The sequence below is a fragment of the Phoca vitulina genome, unplaced genomic scaffold (genome assembly GCF_004348235.1).
Source record: "Phoca vitulina isolate PV1807 unplaced genomic scaffold, GSC_HSeal_1.0 scaffold87, whole genome shotgun sequence".
NCBI lineage: Eukaryota > Metazoa > Chordata > Mammalia > Carnivora > Phocidae > Phoca > Phoca vitulina.
The window spans coordinates 2,081,174-2,097,929 of NW_022589790.1; the positions used below are offsets into that span (position 1 = coordinate 2,081,174).

General features: G+C 45.3%; 1 protein-coding gene across 3 annotated transcripts; it reads left to right on the forward strand.

Annotated features, from left to right (window-relative positions):
* The first annotated feature begins 267 nt into the window (after positions 1-267).
* On the forward strand, positions 268-14,131 carry ZFP62 (ZFP62 zinc finger protein). 3 transcript variants are annotated; one of them, XM_032395752.1, is made up of 2 exons: positions 268-1,094; positions 11,308-14,131. In XM_032395752.1, coding segments are annotated over exons 1-2 (2,781 nt in total). In that variant the 5' UTR covers positions 268-1,093; the 3' UTR covers positions 14,088-14,131. The 3 variants fall into 3 exon arrangements, with proteins under 3 accessions (XP_032251643.1, XP_032251644.1, XP_032251642.1); XM_032395753.1 differs by lacking the exon at positions 268-1,094 and adding an exon at positions 1,101-1,811; XM_032395751.1 differs by lacking the exon at positions 268-1,094 and adding an exon at positions 6,295-10,852.
* The last annotated feature ends 2,625 nt before the right edge of the window (positions 14,132-16,756 follow it).

Genomic DNA, 16,756 nt, shown 5'->3' on the forward strand with positions numbered 1-16,756 from the left:
AGCTCACTCCAGCTAGAAGTGACCTTCATCCAAGCACTTTGCCTAACTTGTTTTTTAAAATGTTCCTTATTAAAAGTTTGCTTCCAAACATTTCAACTTTTGTCTAAGAACTGATATTAAAATTTAGCAATATACATAATTTTACTAATAATCCAGAAAACAATTAACATTTGAGTGAGAAGAAAAAAAGTAAACTTCTAATTTCATTACAGAGATGTATGCTAAACAATAAAATTTAAGGCATTAAACTATTTTACATTAGGTTAACGTTCAGTGAGAATGAAAATATTTCAGGTTAAGACAGAAATCCTGTGAGGGACATAAAATAAAAAAGATAGGTTCAAGGAAAAATCTGAAACGATGTAAAATTTTTCTGTTAAAAGCGAATGAGAGTATTACATCGCCGTGGATTCAGAGTCCGTTGCATACGTCCGAAATCAGCGGTTTTGTTTTTTTAAACGGCAGCCTTCCCAGCGAGCCAAAGTACGTCCCTTGCAATTACTCAGACTTCAGAGGAAAAACATCTAGATGTTACTTCATGTAAAGAGGATCAGTTTTAAAGTCCTCCCGGCCGGGGGGTGCAGCCCGGTCCCGGGGCGCTCCCGCCCGCGCGGCGCCCCTGCAGCCCGGGCTCCTCTCCGGCCGCCGCGCCTGCCCCGGGCCGAGCTGTCGGAGGGCCCCCCCCCGCTCCGCCTCCTCCCGGGGCGCCCCCGCGGCCTCACTCTGTAAGGGGCTCTGTGTTCAGGTACGTAGGTCGTCCGCCGTTTACCCAGCCACTCATTTGCCTTACTCTCAGCCCCACCCCGAATAAACTCCCCGAAAACCTACAGCCTCGCCACACTCCCCGGCGGCGCCCCACGGCCGACAAGAGGCACGGACGGGGCACGCCACACACAAACCAGCCTCGCTGCCCGCCCACGCCCTCCGAGCGCAGCACGGGTCACGTGCCCGGACGGGGAGGGACCAGCGAGTCCGTCCTCCGGCGTCCCAGAGAGGACTCGGAAGTACCCCGGAGCCGGCGCGGGCCCTTCCGGCCGGGCCGTCCGCGCTTTTGTCCGTCCGGCGGCCGGGCTTCCGCGGCGCCGCCACAGCCAGTACGTGAGTCCGCGGCTGCCCGCGCTCCCGCCCCCGGCCCTCGCCTGCCACGCCCTTCCCTAAGCGGCGGGGTCGCGGCTGCCCCTCGGGTCTCGGGCGGGATAAGTGGGGGAAGCGTCCCCGCTGCCCTGCGCCCCCCAGGAGGCACGTCCCCGGGAGTGGAGCGGCGGGAGGACGTCAGGCCGGCCTGGGGGTGCGGGGCGTGCCCCTGCGGCACAGCGGCGTCTCTGGGGCCCGGCTCCGGCCGTCCGAGCGGCCCGGAGGGGAGCCCCGGACCAGAGCGCGCTGCAGGAACGCCGTCGGGGTGCCGCCCGCAGTGCAGTGCGGCCCTAGGCCCTGAGAGTGATGGGGGGCGTCAGAGGGACCCCGGGGTGACCGGTTCGATCCCCCAGCTCCCGCGCCCCTCCCTTCCCCCCACGGGTGGCGGAGGGTGCTGAGAGGCTCCTGCCGCAGGTGCGGGGGAGCCCCGGGCGGCCGCTTCCAGGCCCCCGCCCTGGGGAAGCTCACCCGTGTGCGGACGGGGCGGGAGCGGCGTGCCCGGCTCCCAAAGTCGAGGTGACCGGCCGGGGGTGTCCGCGAGCCCCGGACGCGGGGACGGGGGGGACGCGAAGGGTGGCGGGCGGGGCCGGCGCTCGGTGCGCAGCCTGCTCCCGACGTGTGACCGGGCGGCCACCGGGCTGTTGTCCCTCCGAAGGCGCGAGGGTTTGGTTTTGTTCGTAAGTTTTTAAGCGTGCTCGCTAGCAGTTTAGCGTTCGTGTGGTTTGGGGGTCTAGACTACTAGCGGACGCCGGTGCGCAGGTTGCTCCCCGCCCGGGCCCCTTCCCACGCCCGGAGCGCTGGCGCTCACGTTGGGGGGGGGGGGGTGGCCGTCGGCCTCGTGCGGACGCCGGCAGGCGGGGGCGGGCCTGGTTCCCCTTCCCGGGCCGCGGGGCGCGTCCTCCTGCCGGGTGTCGGGGAGCGTCCGCGCACGAGAGCGCCAACAGACGACCGCGCTGTGGCGTCGGCTTGGCTGCCGCTTGGGCGCTTTGAGTGCTCCGTAATTTTTTAGGTCTGTTCAGGGCCGTTTGGGTTGTTTCCCGTCTTCTGTTGCGCAGCAGGGTGCACTCTGACTCTTCTCCCGGGGCGTACGTTAGCGAGTGTCTCTACAGGACCGATCCACCAAAATAATTCTGTCTTACCTTAACTCAGCCGGCGTCTGGTAAATGTTAAATGTGCCAGATCATTGTAACGGCCCCTGCAGCGTGTTTGAAGGACACGTAAAACCAAGTAGTTTTCCCTCCTGGGTTTGCGCCACGATGCCGGCCGGGTGCTAGCCCAATGACCTGATGTTGCCGACGCCCCTCCGGCCGTTGTCTGCCCCTAGCGTCAGAACGCCTCTCGGCCTCCCTTTCAGAGTCTCCTTTGCTTACCTTTCCCCCAGGATGGCTAGCAATCTCTTCACCGCTACCAGGTACGAGAATGTTCCGTTTCATTTTTTACTTTAAGGAAAAACCACCTTTAATCCTTACTTCCGCTTTTAAGGAATAGGACCAACTCATGTTAACCATTTGTAGTTTGTTCATAACTAAACGCAGTAGTAACTAAAGCACACGCCATATTCCCTCTTCTCGCCTGTGTACTCTCTCACTTCTTGGTCCCATCTTTCGTCCGTCTCATTCTCCAACTTCCTGGGTATTCTTTCTTCTGAATTGGTCAGCGTTTTGTGCTCACATGCCTTGTTTCTTCCTCTTTCTCTGGTCATTTCCAGTTAAATACAGTATCCAAGAACTTAGGTACAGAATCCAGGTGTCCCACTCGACAGCCGGTTGACTTGTGGGACGTTGGGTTAGGTAAGCTGGAGATCGGAGCAGCTGCAGATGTGTTGCTTGTTGCAGCCTGTTAATGGGCAGGACTCTCTGGCCGGAGCGAGCCACAGTTCTCTTGTGAGTTGTCCAGGCTCTTGAGAAGTGGCTCCTGACTCCGGGGGCAGGGACAGCAAGAATTAGGGGCAGGTTCTCACTCTGTACACGGGCTTTTTGGGGCATTGGTAGTAGAATATGAGCAACAAGTACAGAGGTGTCCAGAGGTTGTGGGACATGCGTAATTTGGAAGGAGTGGGTCTAAAGCTGGCTGTTGGGTCGTGCTTCCTGCTGACAACTAGAGAGGAGTTAGAGGGCAGTTTCCCATCCAGCTTGTAGAACTTTTAAGAGATTAAACCTTTCCAGCCTGCTCTATGCAGGGGTTGTGCTTTTAGAGTGATTATTCTCTTGTGTCGTGGGGGATATATGACTTAGCCAACACATCAGTCTTTTTTTTTTTTTTTAAGTTATTTGAATTCCAGTTAGTTAACATACAGTGTAATACTAGTTTCAGGTGCGCAATACAGTGATTCAGCACTTCCGTACAACACCCGGTGCTCATCACGACCAGGGCCCTCCTTAATCTCCATCATCTGTTTCCTCTGTCCCCCGGCCACTTCCCCTCTGGTAGCATCAGTTTGTCCTCTGGAGTTAAGAGTCTGTTTTTTGGTTTGCGTCTCTCTCTCTTTTTTATCCCCTTTACTCATTTGTTTCTTAAATTCCACTTATGAGTGAAATCATACGGCTATTTGTCTTTCTCTGACTTATTTCGCTTAGCATGATACTTTAGCTCTATGTCCTTGCAAATGGCAAGATTTCATTCTTTTTTATGGCTGAGTAATATTCTATTGTACATACATCTACACCACTTCTTTATCTGTTCATCAGTCAACAGACACTTGAGCTGTTTCTATATCTTAGCTGTGGTAAATGATGCTACTATAAACATTGGAGTGCATGTGCCCCTTCAAATCACTGTGCTTTGGTTAAATACCCAGTAGTGCAATTGCTGGGTCGTACGGTAGCTCTATTTTTCACTTTTTGAGGAACCTCTACACTTTTCCAGAGTGGCTGCACCAGCTTGCATTCCCACCAACAGTGCAAGAGGGATCCCCTTTCTCTGCATCCTCACCGACACCTGTTGTTTCTTGTATTGTTAATTTTAGCCATTCTTTTTTTTTTTTTTAAGATTTTATTTATTTATTTGATAGAGACACAGCGAGAGAGGGAACACAAGCAGGGGGAGTGGGAGAGGGAGAAGCGGGCTTCCCGCTGAGTAGGGAGCCTGATGCGGGGCTCGATCCCAGGACCCTGGGATCATGACCTGAGCCGAAGGCAGACGCTTAACGACTGAGCCACCCAGGCGCCCCAATTTTAGCCATTCTGACAGGTATGAGGTGGTATCTCCTTGTACTGTTGACTTGTGTTTCCCTGATAATGGGTGATGTTGAGCATTTTTTCATGTGTCTGTTGGACATCTGTATGTCTCCTTTGGAAAAATGTCTGTTTATCTCTTTCCATTTTTTAATTGGATTATTTGTTTTTTGGGTGTTGAGTTTTATAAGTTCTTTATATATTTTGGATACTAACTCTTTATCAAATATGCATTTGCAAACATTTTTCATTCTGTAGGTTGCTTTTTAGTTTTGTTGATTATTTCCATCCCTGTGCAGAAGCTTTTTATTTTGATGAAGTCCCAATAGTTTCTTTTTGCTTTTGTTTCCCTTGCCTCAGGAGACGTATTGAGAGAGAAGTTGCTCTGGCCCATGTCAAAGAAGTTACTTTGTTTGTTCTCATCTAGGACTTTTATGGTTTCGTGTCTCATGTTTAGGTCTTTTATCCATTTTTTAAAAAGATTTATTTATTTTAGAGATCAAGAAAGAGTGCGCATGCAAGTGCAGGGAGGGGCAGAGGGAGAGAGAATCTCAAGCAGACTCCCCGCTGAGTGGGGAGCCTGACACGGGGCTCCATCTCATGACCCTGAGATCATGACCTGAGCCAAAATCAAGAGTCAGATGCTTAACCACCTGAGCCACCCAGGCGCCCCATCCATTTTTAATTTATTTTTGTGTATGGTGTAAGAAAGTGGTCCAGTTTCATTCTTTTGCTTGTTGCTGGCTAGTTTTCCCAGTACCATTTGTTGAAGAGACTGTCTTTTTTCCATTGGATATTCTTTCCTGCTTTGTCAAAGATTAATTGACCATATAATTGTGGGTTCATTTCTGAGTTTTGTATTGTGTTCCCTTGGTCTATGTGTCTGTTTTTGTGCCAATACCATACTGTTTTGTTCATCAGAGCTTTTTAATGTACCTTGAAGTCCGGAACTGTGATGCCTCCAGCTTTGCTTTTCTTTTTCAAGGTTGCTTTGTTTTTTCAGGGTGTTTTCTGGTTCCATACGAATTTTAGGATTGTTTGTTCTAGATCTCTGAAAAATGCTGTTGGTATTTTTGTAGGGCACATCAGTCTTCTTGATTGGCTTATAATAATCTCCTCCAGACTCTGTGACTGAGTTCTTTTCTCCATTCATTAATCCACTGCAACTAGTATGAGTGATCCTTTTTTCTTTTATTTTTTATTATGAAAAAATTTAAACACACGGGAAAGTAAAATAGTACAGTGAACTCCATACGCCCATAGCTCAGGTTCAGTAATTATCATGGTTCTGCTACATTTGTCTCACCTTTCCCTTTTTATTTTTTCTTTATTAAAGTATTTAAAATTTTTTTTAAAGATGTTATTTATTTATTTATTTGACAGAGAGCGTGCCAGGGAACATGAGCCAGGGGGAGAGGCAGAGGGAGAGGGAGAAGCAGACTCCTCGCTGAGCAGGGAGCCTGATGCGGGGTTCGATCCAGGACCCCTGTGATCATGACCCGAGCCGAAGGCAGATGCTTAACTAAGCCACCCAGGCCCCCCTTTATTAAAGTATTTTGAAGGAAATTTCAGACATCATGCCATTTCATCCTAGCATACTTTTGTCTGCCAAAAAAAAAAAAAGACACTTCTAACATAACCATAGTGCCATTATCACACCATCCTAAATTAATTCTGACTCTTGGATATTATCTATCAAAGGTTGGCAAACTACTGGGCCTGCAGTCTGTTTTTGTATGACCTGCAAGCTAAGAATTGTTTTTACATTTTTAAAAGGACGTTTAGGGGGCCCTGGGTAGCTCAGTTGACTGAGTGACCAACTCTTGATTTCCGCTCAGGTCATGATCTCAGGGTTGTGAGATCGAGCCCCATGTCGGGCTCATGCTGGGCGTGGAGCCTGCTTAAGATTCTCTCCCTCTCCCTCTGCCCCTTGTACTCGCTGTCTCTAAAAAAATAAAAAAAAATAAAAGTAAAAGGATGTTTAAAAGCAAACAAAAATTAGTGACAGAGTCATATATGGCCCACAAAGCCTAAAATATTTTGTTTCGCCCTTTGCAGAAAAGGTTACCAACTCCTGATTTAAAAGAATATGTGATCTTCCAAAATGCATATCTGAGTTTGCTATTCCTTTGCCTAAAACGCAGGATCAAGTCTGGACTCCTTAGTGTGAAGGGCAAACCCTGGTGCAGCCCTTACCTTTGCCCACCTGTCCAGCTGGGCCCACCGCCCTCTGCTGCAGAGGGCAGTGCAGACTAGTTCCTTTGCACCTGTTCTTCCCTCTGCTGAAACTACTCTGTTTCTGAAGCTTCCCTAATCCTTCAAAGCAGAGTCAGTCCCTTCCCTCTCCTCTCTCATCTGTGTCCTGTGTCTGCTATTTTTATCATGTGTTAGTTATTTATTTTCTTTTTTTGCCAGATTTTTATTTCCTGCAGATCTATTAGTCTGCCAGCTCCTTGATGACAAGATCTTACCTGTCTCTACATCCGCAGGACCAGCCCAGTGCCTGGGGAAAAAAAAGCAGGATATGGATCATAATCTAAATTCTTTGGGCAACATTAAACCTCAAAGATAACAGATACTAGAATACATGTTATTGTTTGTAAAGATAACTTAATATTTTGTCAGAAACTCTTGGTTGTCTTTATATTTTAGCAGATGTCTTAGTCCATCTGGACTACTATAACAAAATACACACTAGATGGTATATAAATAGCAGAAATTTGTTTCTTATAGTTCTAGAGGCTGGGAAGTCCAAGATCAAGGCACCAAAGAATCTCTGTGATGACTTTTTTATAAGAACATTAATCCCATTCTCGAAGATTCTGCTTTCATGACCTAAGCACCTCTCATAGCCCCACCCCCGCCCCAATACCATAATCTTTGAGGGTTAGGATTGTAACATGACTTTGGGAGGAGGGGACACAAACATTCAGACCATAGCAGCAGCATTTATCCTATTGCTGGCTTTTTATGTCTTGGCACTTCCCTGCCTGTGTTTTGACTGACCTTTTCTTAGACTCAGCATTGATTAATGTGAATCTCATCGCAAACCGTCAATTTTCAGTGAAGAAGCACGTTTATAGTTGCTTTGAGTTCAGTCATTAAGAGGTTGGGTGAGCTACATCGGGTCATAGTACACTGTGCCTCCATCCAAACAAGAAGTTAATTTAAGCACGCCTGAAACAGGGAGACTCCTGGTGTCTGCCTAGGTCAGAGGGGTAAGCAGTGAAATATTTGTGATTTCATGCAGACCAGACCAGTCCGGAGCCACACAAGGAATCCCAGAGAGTGTGAAGTGGATGAAGCATTAGCCTATCAAAGTCAGGGGAAGGGTCCAGCCGGGCCAAGGATCAGTGAATGCAGTAGCAGTGAGGGGTGGGTTAGCATGGCCCATTTGGTGTCCAGCAAGTCACTTGAGGTGGCCAGATGCAGAAGGCTCCAAGTGCCACACTAAGTATCCTGGGAAGACGATATTGGGGAGTGACCAGGTGTGCATTTTTCAAAACTTAAGGTAGGGAGACTATGGCAGAAGTTCAGAAGGATACTTTAGGAAGGCTTAAACTAAGGCCTTTAGCAGTGGGAATAGAATTAGGGGTAGGGACTTGAGAACTGTTGAGGTAATAGAATCAGCTGGTCTTAGGGCTCTTGTGGATGTGGAAGGGTAAGGAAAGAGAAGAACTCATCTTGTGTGTATCCTGCCACAGCCTAGAATCTGCCATTTCTCTGAGGAGCTCTGTTTCCTTTTAGTAGGCAATGGGAGACCAAGAACAGGGTGCTGGATGTGCTTATTACTACTTAGGTGTTTTTTGCTTCTTAGCTTTTCAGCAGAGAGCTAGGGAATACGTGTACATATACACACATATGAATATACATACATGTGAATGCATAGACATGTGCACGCACACACGTAATTTAGAAATCATGCGATAACCTCTGATTAATTCGCACAGGGTTCTCTCTTGCCTTCCCCTATTCCATATTTATGTTTCTTTCTCCAGGAGAGCCCTGGCTTGCAACTAAATCAACACATTTACTCAATCCCTCAACACATCTAAAATTCTTTCAAATTACTTTGTCCATACCTCTGCAGAAAACAAAGCTGCTTAAAAATTCTGTTGTTTTCAGGGCTTCCCTACCACCCCTCCAGCCTTGCCAAGACAGAGAATATAGTATATGGTTACATACTCTGTGATATTATATGCCTAAATTACGGGTTAGTTCTTTGTTTCTTTTTGTTCCCTTCCTATGAGTTCATTTGTTTCTGTTTGCTTTGTGGTTTAGCTGCTTTTCCTTTTTCCAAATCTCATTGATTTAATTTTATTCTTTGAATATGCAGAACATTATGCTTCCATAGTAAAAACTATGCAAAAATATATACTTAGAGTGTCTCTCTTCCCTATCCCTTTGCTCTGTTCTCCCCACTCCACCACTTACAGGTAATGGGGCTTTATTGATTTCGGTTTCTCTCATTACTGTAAAGATAAGCAGTTATATGCTTGTTTTCTTATTTTTCTTTCATACATAAAGCATAGCATATATGCTCTTTTTCTGTTTACATGGTATCCTGGAAATTGCTCCCTCTCAATCAATTGATAGAGATGTTCCTCATTCTTGCTTAGTACTCCATTGCATATATGTGCCGTAGTTTATTTAACCAGTCTTCTATGCTGAGACACTCAGGTAGTTTCCTAGATTCTCTAGTTAGAATGAATGCCACCATGCATAGCTTTGTGCACATATACTTTTTTGTATTGTTGGAAATAGATCTTCAGTATAAATTCCTAGATGGGATTTCTGGATTGAAGTGTAAATGCATACAGTTCACTTAGATATTGGCAGATGCCCCTTAACAGGAGTCACGCCACTCTGCAGTCCCGTTAATGCATGAGAGTGCCTGTTTCTGCCACAGCCTCCCCAACAGAGTGTGTTGTCATTCTTTTAATATGACAGATGAGAAGTGGTATCTTAGTGTAGTTCTTATTTGCATTTCTCTTATGGGTGGAATTGAAAACATGTTTAAGGGACATTTTAATATTTCTTTTTGTGAATTGTCTGTCTCTTGCACATTTTTCTATAGGAGTTTTAGTCTATTTTTTTCAACTTTTGAAAAATGTTTATATAAGGGATATTAGCTCTTATATATGATTCACGTTGCAAATATTTTCTTTCATTTGTCATTTCTCAATTTTGCTTATAGCGTTTTTGCCATGTAATTTATATTTATGCAGTCAAATTTATCCATCCTCTTTTATTGCATGTGTGTCATAGTTTGAAAACTTTTTCTGTACTCAGGAGGCATTCACTCATGTTTTCTTCTAGTATTTGTATGGCAGCACGTTTTTATATTTAGAGCTCTGCTCCATTGGAGTTATATTCTTGAGTGTGGTGTAAAGAATGGCTTTATAGTTGTTTCCGACACTATTCTAAAGACCATCTTTGCCCCAATAATTTGATCTAGCATCTTTATCATATGCTTGATTTCTGTGTGTCATTAGTATTATTTCTGGACTTTCTATTCTGTTCCTTTTGTCTGTACACTGGTACCATGCTGCTTTAGTTATAGAGGCCTTGTGGTGTATTTCAGTACCCCAATGTGGCTAGTCGCCACTCACAGCCCTTTTATGTTTCTCTCTCTCAATTTTTGTGTTTATTTATTTATTTTTTTAATTTTAAGTTGGCTTCAGGCCCAACATAGGGCTTGAACTCACGACCCTGAGACAGAGAGTCGCATGCTCTACCGACAGCCAGCCAGGTGTCCCTTGTATGTTTATTTTGGAGGATTTGGTTTTATGGCTGTAGAAACTTGAACATCTTTCTCTCCTGAGGGCTGAGGATGAATAGAGGTGGAGGGGCCAAGGCCGAAGGGAATGAATAGAGCATGGGCCCTGATGTGCAGGATTCAGAGCACAGACAGAAGGCGTGTTGCTGTTGATGGTGATGGAATTCTACTGCCTGCCCAGTAGAGCCCTCACATTTAAGCAACATGGACTGCTGTGCCCAGAGTAGTAGAGACAAGTGGATGCTTTCAGGGGGAACAAAGAATCCCCGCCTGAGCCCTAAAATCTGTTTTAGGAAGGAGTTTACCTTTCCTGAGTCCTGTGCTTTATACCTAGGTTCCAACCCTGATCAAATAACCCAGCCTCAAATAATAAACAGTAATAATTATGCATATAGAACTCACCAAGTAGTAGGTGTTATTCATAACACTTTAAATAACTCAGGGTCATGCAGCTGGGTACTTGAACCCTGTCGTAGTATTTCCTTTGCTTGGTGGTTTGTATCTTAGCTTCTTATCTTCAATATGCTCTGACTGCAGTTAGCTTGTTCCTGAAGTGGGAATGGAAGCCTCTTTGCCTGGCATGCTGGGGCATGCTCTTCCATATGGATTACCTCCCTGACTGCCCGCTTCCCAGGAGCAGGTTTTCCTTGGAGGGAACGTCCAGGAGGCCAGACCAACTCCAGGAAGCTGCAGTCTGCTTTCCTTCTCATGTCTGTCATGACTTTCTTCATGCTTTCATTACCATCGCCCCGCTACCACCACTTAGGTACTGATTTCTTCCCTTTTTTAGCTTTGCCTCTTTAGTTCTGCTGATTATGTCTCTTTTGTCTTATTAATTTTTCTGTTTCCTCTTATTCAGAGATTTCTTCTCTTTGTTTTTTCATGACCAGGTGATCGTTTCCAAAAACTGATCAGTGTTGTCCTTGGTTCTGTGCATCATTTCAACCCATTTCAACTTGCCCTCACGCTAAACCGTTATACAAGAGTAGAAAAACTCTTTGTTCCATTGAAAATCCAGGGCTCTAACATTTTAACATTAGCTCCACAGGGGCAGAAATTTTGGCATGTCCCCTCTTGTATCCCCTGCAGTTAAAAATGATACTTAATCACACAGCATGCAGTCAATAAACATTTGTCAAGTGAATGAATAAATTTGGATGTAATTCTTCCAGTTTCCTCTATTCAAAGTGAACAGGTATCATTTTCATTTTCTTGGTTTAGTGTCACATTTGAAGACGAGGGGCACTGAGGATGAGAAATCAACTGAAAAGTATGAAAATGTTGGAAATGCAGAATCTATGTGGCCAAAAGTGGAAGGTCTTCACAAGGATCGTATACAGGAATATAAGGTTGGTGAAACTTGTGATTGGAATAGCAAGGTAGAGAAGCAACTGGAAAATCCTGAGGGAAAAAGAATGAAGGAAGACAAAAGTGGCATCAGGGAAAAGATTGGCAAAGCCAAGAACACAGCAAATATAAAGACAGAACAGGAAGACGAGGCATCTGAGAAAAGCTTATGTCCAAGTTCAAAACATGTTATACACCAGACTGTCCCTGTAAAACAGATAAGCAGTGAACAAGACAAATGTGTGGAGAACATTAATGGAACCTCTCACCCTGGTCTACAGCAGAAAACCATTGCTGTTAAGAAATCACACAAATGTGATGAGTGTGGGAAATCGTTCAAATATAATTCCCGCCTTGTTCAACATAAAATTATGCACACGGGGGAAAAACGCTATGAGTGTGATGACTGCGGAGGGACTTTCCGGAGCAGCTCGAGCCTTCGAGTCCACAAACGGATCCATACTGGGGAGAAGCCGTATAAGTGTGAGGAATGTGGGAAAGCCTACATGTCCTACTCCAGCCTTATAAACCACAAAAGCACCCATTCTGGGGAGAAGAACTGTAAGTGTGATGAGTGTGGGAAATCCTTCAATTATAGCTCTGTTTTGGACCAGCATAAGAGGATCCACACAGGAGAAAAGCCCTATGAATGTGGTGAGTGTGGGAAGGCTTTCAGGAACAGCTCTGGTCTCAGAGTCCACAAAAGGATTCACACAGGGGAGAAGCCCTACGAATGTGACATCTGTGGGAAAACGTTCAGTAATAGCTCCGGCCTTAGGGTCCATAAGAGGATCCACACAGGCGAGAAACCTTATGAATGCGATGAGTGTGGGAAGGCCTTCATTACTTGCAGAACACTTCTAAACCATAAAAGCATCCACTTTGGGGATAAACCTTACAAGTGTGATGAGTGTGAGAAATCGTTTAATTATAGCTCTCTCCTCATTCAGCATAAAGTGATCCACACTGGAGAGAAACCTTATGAATGTGATGAATGTGGGAAGGCCTTCAGGAACAGCTCAGGCCTTATAGTGCACAAAAGGATCCACACGGGAGAGAAACCTTACAAGTGTGAGGTTTGTGGCAAAGCGTTCAGCTATAGCTCGGGCCTCGCAGTTCATAAAAGCATTCACCCCGGGAAGAAAGCTCATGAGTGTAAGGAGTGTGGAAAATCCTTCAGCTATAACTCACTCCTTCTTCAGCATAAAACCATTCATACTGGAGAGAGACCTTATGTGTGTGATTTGTGTGGGAAAACTTTTAGGAACAATTCAGGCCTAAAGGTCCACAGGAGGCTCCATACTGGGGAAAAACCATATAAGTGTGACGTGTGTGGGAAAGCCTATATCTCACGCTCTAGCCTTAAAAACCACAAAGGAATCCATCTTGGGGAAAAGCCCTATAAATGTACCTATTGTGAGAAATCTTTCAATTACAGCTCTGCCCTTGAACAACATAAAAGGATTCATACAAGGGAGAAACCTTTTGGGTGTGATGAGTGTGGAAAAGCCTTCAGAAATAATTCAGGCCTTAAAGTGCACAAACGGATCCACACTGGGGAGAGACCTTACAAATGTGAAGAATGTGGGAAAGCCTACATCTCACTCTCAAGCCTTATAAATCATAAAAGTGTACACCCTGGGGAAAAGCCCTATAAGTGTGACGAGTGTGAAAAAGCCTTCATCACATATCGAACCCTTATAAACCACAAAAAAATTCATCTTGGGGAGAAGCCCTACAAATGTGATGTATGTGAGAAATCTTTTAATTACACCTCACTCCTTTCTCAACACAAAAGGGTCCACACTAGAGAGAAACCTTATGAATGCGACAGGTGTGAGAAGGTCTTCAGAAACAACTCAAGCCTTAAAGTGCATAAAAGAATCCATACTGGGGAGAAGCCCTACGAATGTGATGTGTGTGGAAAAGCCTACATCTCACACTCAAGCCTTATTAACCATAAAAGTACCCACCCTGGCAAGACACCCTACACATGTGATGAATGTGGAAAAGCTTTTTTCTCAAGCAGAACTCTTATAAGCCATAAGAGAGTCCATCTTGGGGAGAAACCTTTCAAATGTATTGAGTGTGGGAAATCTTTCAATTACAGTTCACTCCTTTCTCAACACAAGAGGATCCACACAGGGGAAAAACCTTATATATGTGATAGGTGTGGAAAGGCTTTCAGGAACAGCTCAGGCCTCACAGTGCATAAAAGGATTCACACAGGCGAGAAACCCTATGAATGTGATGAGTGTGGGAAGGCGTACATCTCCCACTCAAGTCTTATTAACCATAAAAGCGTCCACCGTGGGCAGCAGCCCTATAATTGCGAGTGTGGGAAATCCTTCAATTACAGATCAGTTCTTGACCAACACAAAAGGATCCACACTGGAAAGAAGCCATACCGATGTAATGAGTGTGGGAAGGCTTTTAATATCAGATCAAATCTCACCAAGCATAAAAGAACCCATACTGGAGAGGAATCTTTAAATGTGACAAGTATGGGAAGTCACAGCGACATATCACAGAAGAGAACTCACGAGGGAGGGAATGCTTGGGATGGGACCAAGATGAGCATATCTGTAGGAGGCAGAGCTTACCAAGTCTCAACTCAAATGGAAGAAAAACCTTATGAATGTATGAATATCTGAGCTCTTTGTTCATGGCTTGTAATTGACATAAAGGAAACTATGAGTACTCTTTGGTGTGATCTTCATTATAGCCAGCAAGGAAGCCTCCAATGTCAAGGTAGTTGAGCCTTTATGGAACACAAAATAGTTTATACTGGGGGTAAAACCTATCAAAGTGACAAAGTGATTTAAAAACCTTCAAAATAAGCAGAACTTTCTGGACATAAAACACATGGATGAGGAAGGGATTTCACTTAGAAGTCATGTAGTTACCAACAGAAAGTTCATTACTTGGGTAAATTCTGTGAATAGAAATGGGGGAAATTCAGGTATAGCTTTGAATCCTAATTATACATTGGTCAGTGGGAAAAAATACAAGGAGAGCCTCCCAACAGGCACATTCAGGGAGAGATAGGCTTCAGGGAACATAAATTTATTTAATAGTAGTGATGATGAAGTATAAATTTGATATAATTGAATAATTTGTGAGGGTTGATGATAAATTTTGAAACAAAATTGGATTTTGTTGTAGGAAGAGTAAAAAGTGTAGACATGAATCTAGCAGGAAATGGTCATTTAAAAAAATAAGTTGATTGGACTATACGGTTGTAATGTTGTAATACACTGGTTGAATGGGCAAAACTTAAAAAATTTCAAATGAACCTCCTCAATGAATGAAGTGTGATGAGTGAAGACCTCACACATTATGCTACAAATACAAGGTTCTACCGTAGACAGACATTCAGCACATTAAATAACTAATGGAACACATCTTTGACATGAATTTGCACCTACACAAAAATAATTGATTCAGGGATTCCTGTGAATAGGAATGCTAAGAAAGTGATTTTATTGGAAGAGCTAGAAAGCTAAGTAGCTATTGATAATTGAGGGATTGGAGGAAATTCATGCTTCTTAATAGTCTGTTAAATGTTTGATTGTTTTGGAATGTGTTACTGTAAAGATTTCATGCACTACATGTGTGTATTGTCTGTTGTAAAATGTTATGAATACTTTGTTCAGGGCCCACTCTGTCTTGGCCATGAAGAGCCAGATAGTCATGGTGAGGTAAGGCGGAACTCCAATAAAGAAATTCCTCAAAAGTAAACAGGCTCTGACTGACTTTAGATGGAGCAGTACACAGAGAAAACAATTTGCCGTATCTTTGTTGGGTAAGTGAGACCAAAGGCAAAGCAGGGAGTGCAGCAGGGGACTTTCCCGTAGGGCTAGTAGCTCAGGTTTCACAAGAAATTAGGTGGCGTCTCCACCGGGAGAAGTGCGGAATGGATTGATCCTCATACTGGGCCTGGATCATAGCTCCTGGAAGTGGGCAGGCTGTGGGACTGATGTGTCACCTCACGGAAATCGTTCTTTTGGGAACAGAATTTAAGAAAATGTTGTTTATGTGTTAAAGCTGTTAGCTAGGTGACTCACAGGGTAAAAGGAGTCTTCTGAGAGTCAAGTAAGCTGTCCAAGAATACTCCGGATGGCGCCTGTCCTGTCTCTCTGGCTCCAAAATCCACTCTCCTTCCCAGAGAGCAGTCTCTACCTAGATAGTTTCCTGGCTTTCTAGGGTTTGTCTCTAGCCCCGTTCTAGCCTCCCATAGTTTCCATGCCTCTTTCTAGGGGTATAATTCTTCCACTTTGTCTCCAAGCCTCCACCAGTAAGTTTTGATGGAAAGGGAGAGGGAAAGAGCATTTCTGCCACTCAGCTCCCCTTTGGAACGCCACAGCCACGCCTGTTCTGTCCTTCTCGGAACACTGGCCCTCTCCACAGACTTGGATTGATGGATTCAGCAAATACTTGCTGAGGATCTGCTAGGCACGATCCCCTGTGCTAGGAGCTAGGCAGCAGGAGTAAAGGCTAGGTAAGGGAGAAGGTCCACAAGGAAAACCACACTAATGGATGCCGAACCAAACACTGCAGTGGTGAGAGGACAGTGACCACCACCAATGGGGAAGAGGGAGGCAGCGGTGATATCTGGGTGGGACAGTTGGGTTTTTAAAGAGGGAGGAGTGGGAAATAGGATGGTCTGATGAAAAGCCTCATCAAAAAAGCTCACACGTCCTCAAAAGGGGCTGGTCGTTCCAGGGTTGGTGCATAGTGGGCAGAAAGGAAGGCCATAGAATATCAATTCCAAGGAGTCACCAGGTATTATCCATCTTTCATTTCCTTGAGGCCACCAGTGGCTGGAGCACCACTCCTCCATGCACACACACCCATGTACGTGAGCTCCACCTGGACCTAACGTACCACCTGCAATTGGGAGAGAAACCGATGAAATAACGAGAGAGGGTGGCTACCGCTCAAGTGGGGATTCCAAGTGCTCCAGCCTGCTGAGCAGTAGGACACGCTCCTACTGAGGCCTCCCCTGACTGGCCCACAGGAAATGGGCCTCCAGTCCACTAGGGCCAGTAACATGCCACTTAAGCTGCTCTCAGATGGTTTCCACCTGTGCCAGGTGGAGTTTGTGGTACAGATTCAATGAGCTGTCCAGGCTTGCCTCAGGCCCGGAGCGTGTTTCAGGAGCACCATCCCCCACCTCTTCCCAGAGAAAATGCCTGATGCGCAAGAAGAGAATTAAACTTGCCAACGTGTAGGTAAATCAAAACACTTTTTTTAAAAAGGCAGAGTCTAATTCAAAGGACTAAAGGTAGAATTGAAATGTTAGACCATAGTAGGTTAAATT